Source organism: Mus caroli, chromosome 16 (genome assembly GCF_900094665.2).
Source record: "Mus caroli chromosome 16, CAROLI_EIJ_v1.1, whole genome shotgun sequence".
Classification (NCBI taxonomy): Eukaryota; Metazoa; Chordata; class Mammalia; order Rodentia; family Muridae; genus Mus; species Mus caroli.
Window position 1 is genome coordinate 83,003,545 of NC_034585.1, and position 3,854 is coordinate 83,007,398.

At 37.7% G+C, this 3,854-nt stretch overlaps 1 protein-coding gene across 1 annotated transcript; it reads right to left on the bottom strand.

Annotated features, from left to right (window-relative positions):
• Nucleotides 1-1,949: 1,949 nt before the first annotated feature.
• On the bottom strand, nt 1,950-2,978 carry Cldn17 (claudin 17). Its single transcript, XM_021185647.2, has one exon. The coding sequence runs from the start codon at nt 2,976-2,978 to the stop codon at nt 2,304-2,306; it is 675 nt and encodes a 224-aa protein (XP_021041306.1). The 3' UTR covers nt 1,950-2,303.
• Nucleotides 2,979-3,854: the final 876 nt, after the last annotated feature.

Here is a 3,854-nt window from a genome sequence, read left to right on the forward strand (position 1 = left end):
TCTTGGGAAATAACGATATATTGTTTTCATAACTCCTGATTGTGGTAGATAATTTGCATTCATCATGTGTCCTTAAATGTATTTAAAATTAGTAAATTCATATTGTTGTATTAGAGAAAATATCACAACCTGTTGTCAGATGGAAAATTAACATTTCAAAAGTATACCTTGATTAATGGGAAAGCAGGGGACAAATCTCTTGGTAAAGTTTGGTTTTGTTTTTTGTTTTCCATAGTATTTGATAGCTACTAGGTGGAGTGGTACAAGCCTTTAATCCCAGCACTCAAGAGGCAGAGGCAGGTGAATCTCTATGAGTTTGAGGCCATCCCAGTTACAGAGAGTGTTCCAGGATAGCCAAGGTTACAATGATAAACACTGTCTAGAAAAACTAAAAAAGTTTAAAAGAAGTTAAAACAAACAAAAAAACAAAAACAAAAGGTAGCTAATGTTGTCATGATGCCACCCAGAATTGTACCTTGTACTCTGTGATCCACTGGCCAGCAGAGAGACACACTTCATTTAGAACGAAGGGCCAATTCTTGTAAAGCTAATTATTCCTAGATCAGTCAAAAGGTAAGACAAATGATTGCCTGCCAACCTTTAAGCATATGTCTTCACTCTCTTGATGGCTTACCTACTCAGCTGCGTAAGATAAATGACTCTGTCTCAGTACAACCATATTAGGCTTTTACAGGTTAAACAAAATAATCAGAAAATGTCACTGAGGTAACTACTTTCACAAACATTTTTATTGCTTTTATTTGAAAATATTTACAGCTATGTTACATGTTACATTTAACATTCCTTAGGTTTTGAATGTAATTTTTGTTTTGTTAAAGGGCTTGGAATTATTGAAAACTTGGTTGGTTGGTAAAAGAAGGGAAGGGTTTCATAGAGGATTTTGCTTTGAGTTATTGTTGAATTAATGTGTCAGTTAATAGGTTAACTCTAAAGTATAGATATGCATTCTCCAGCTAACCTTGTAACTAACTAACTCAGCATCACTGGGATACATAACAATTTTACTAGCTTATTATATTATGATAAACATGAACACATGAGAAATATTTGATGAACAATTTAAAGCTTTTTGTGAAATTACATGCCAGGTATTAAATATCTTATTATAAAATAAATATACTGTTTAAGGAATAATATTGAATATTCAAACGCTAATTCATAGCATTCCAAGGCTATTAGAAGCCACCTACAAGGAGATTTTTCTCACTAACGTCTTATACCCAGCCCTATTAACCTCTCAAAACCCATACCACTTTTAATCTTGATATTAAGTATACACAAGATGCAAAGAACTGAGAGCATATGTTTCAAGCATAACGCAGTGCATCACCATCACCCATTGTCTATTAGAGGATTTTAAGAAGTAGGAATTATTTCAGCCTGACTAATTGACTGAATAAGTCCCTTGGTTCTTTATTTCTCTTTGCACGTTTAGACCTGCACAGTGACTAAGTAGGACAGGGAACTGAAGCCATTCTTCCAGTGCTTGAACCTGTGGATCCCTTCAGCAAGGATTTCATTTGTCTTAATTTATTTCCTTGCCTAAGCCAGATAGATGATTCTGTTTACTTGAATGTGCAAATCAAAAACCTTGAGAGTATATTATTTTCATTTACAAATCATTTTCTTGAATGGATGGGTCCCAGAAAGATTAACCTACATAAATTGGAGACTTTGGAAACCATCTAGCATAGAAAAAACAGAATTCTTTTATCCTTAAAAGAAAAAGTTGGATTTTTAGTAGAAGTTTTCCAGAATAAATTTTTAAAAATCATTATTAGATAGTTGGTCACAACCTTTGATGAGTTCAATCAAAATTATTTAATATATGAATCTTCCATGACTATAGCTTTACACTTATCACCATTTAGCTATAACTGTATATGTAATAAAAAATTTCAAGTGAAAATAATAGGTTATGTTTGAAAATGGGTATGTTTTATTTATATCAATTATAATGTAACATTTTACTTTCTTATTATAATACATAACAAGCAAAATTTAGTAATCATTATCACACGCCCAAACTGAGAATATACTTGATATTTTACTATATACATTAGAATAAATATTGAGTTCAACAAGAGTGAGCACAAATAACACCCAGGGAATCACAATGTCCAGATAAGTCATTTATATTCCTACCTCAGGGAATAAATTCACAACTTTCATCTCAATTTATATCTCCTATAAAAGTAGTTCTGCCTGAAGTACTCACAGTTTCTGGGATGACTTTATAAAACACATGAGCATAAGCCAGGGACTGATGTTGGAAGCAAGCCTTAGACGTAGCTGGTGGAAGATTTTCTAGGCACAGTAACATTCCTTTGGTTATCCTTCTGTGGCACGCGGTATGCAGGGACTGGGTATCTGTGCCACCGTTCCTTTCTGTTGCAGCAGCAATATCCACAGAGCAGCCCGCCTCCAATGAAGAGGACAGCAGCAGTTGCCCAGCCAAGGAAGAGTGCTCCTCCAAGTTCTCGCTTCTGCCCTGCATGGACGGTTGGGTCGTAGAAATCTCTGATGATGATATTAGCAGTCCAGGACACTGGAATCAGAACGAAGATACCAGTCAGAATAAAGAGCACCCCTGAGGTTCCCAGCAAGTAGGCTTTGACCCTCTCGCTGGAGCCGGTGCACTGGAGCTGTTTCATGCCGCAGATGCCAATAATGAGAGCAACCAAGGCAAGAGCCACAGCCACACACATGAGGGCACGCGCTGCTTCCAGTACTGGAGGGAGAGCCAATATGGAGTTATAGAATTTGCACTGCAACGTGACCATAGCTTGCTGGATGCAGTTCATCCAAAGCCCTTCCCAGATCCTCTCAAAGATAATAATGTTGCTGCCGATGAAAGCTGACACTCTCCATTGAGGCAGAAGTGTTGTCCCAATCGTCCCAACCAAACCGAAGAATCCAAGAACTAGTCCAGCAATCTGTAAGGGATAAAAAGCCATTGTCTTTCCTTGGCCTACTGCTTCAGCCTGGAAGGGTAGGAAGACGGTCAAGATGCAGAATGTGTAGGAGTCTTCTAGTCTAGAGGAGTGCCTGGTCTTCTCCACTCCTGATAACCATGATGTGTTCGTCCAAATCAGCAGCAATGACTGGACTGGACTTAACTTGAAGTACCTGTTGTAGACTCATGTAAGCTATTCCCGCACACGCCTTCATTTCTGTTTGGTTTATTCACTAAGCATATATAATTCTTTCCCAGCCAATAAGAATGTAGCCAAAGATACGCCAAGAAGTACTGCCTTCCATGTTAGCATTTCTCATGTTATTATTGTCTTAGCCATGCTGTAATTAAGTGCCAAAGCCTGTATTGTGCATTACTAATTACAGAGCTCAAAACATTCTCCTAAAAGGCAGTCTGATATGAAAGTATAAATATATGTGCTCACGTCAGAATCTGAAGATGCCAAAACTCTATCAGATTTTCCCAGGATAAAACAAAAACCATTCTGGACTTTGGCCAGCAGTTTCTTCTCATGAAAATCCTCGTTTACAACTGTGGTTCATCAACTCTAGGTTGACTAAGATTATTGGTAGTGATGCTTAGCTATTTGACATCAGGACATCTACTAAGACTGGGAATGCTTAGGAGTAGCGCTCAGCATGGCATTCAAATTTCACAGTTACTTTTCTGATCCTGAAAGGAGAGGACCAAGAAGGTTACTGCCTATAACTGTTGAAATAGACCAGCAATTATTCTATTAGCTGCTAGGTAGCACCTCTACCCCTGCTGAAAGACAGCATGCAAACTTTCATCAGATAGCTCTTCACTGACGGCTCGAAATACACATACTTATGGAAGCTGAGAGTTGACACTACAC

What these genes read in the sequence shown, in the direction of transcription:
- Cldn17 (XM_021185647.2), bottom strand. Translation starts at nt 2,978, where the DNA reads ATGGCTTTTTATCCCTTACAGATTGCTGGACTAGTTCTTGGATTCTTC.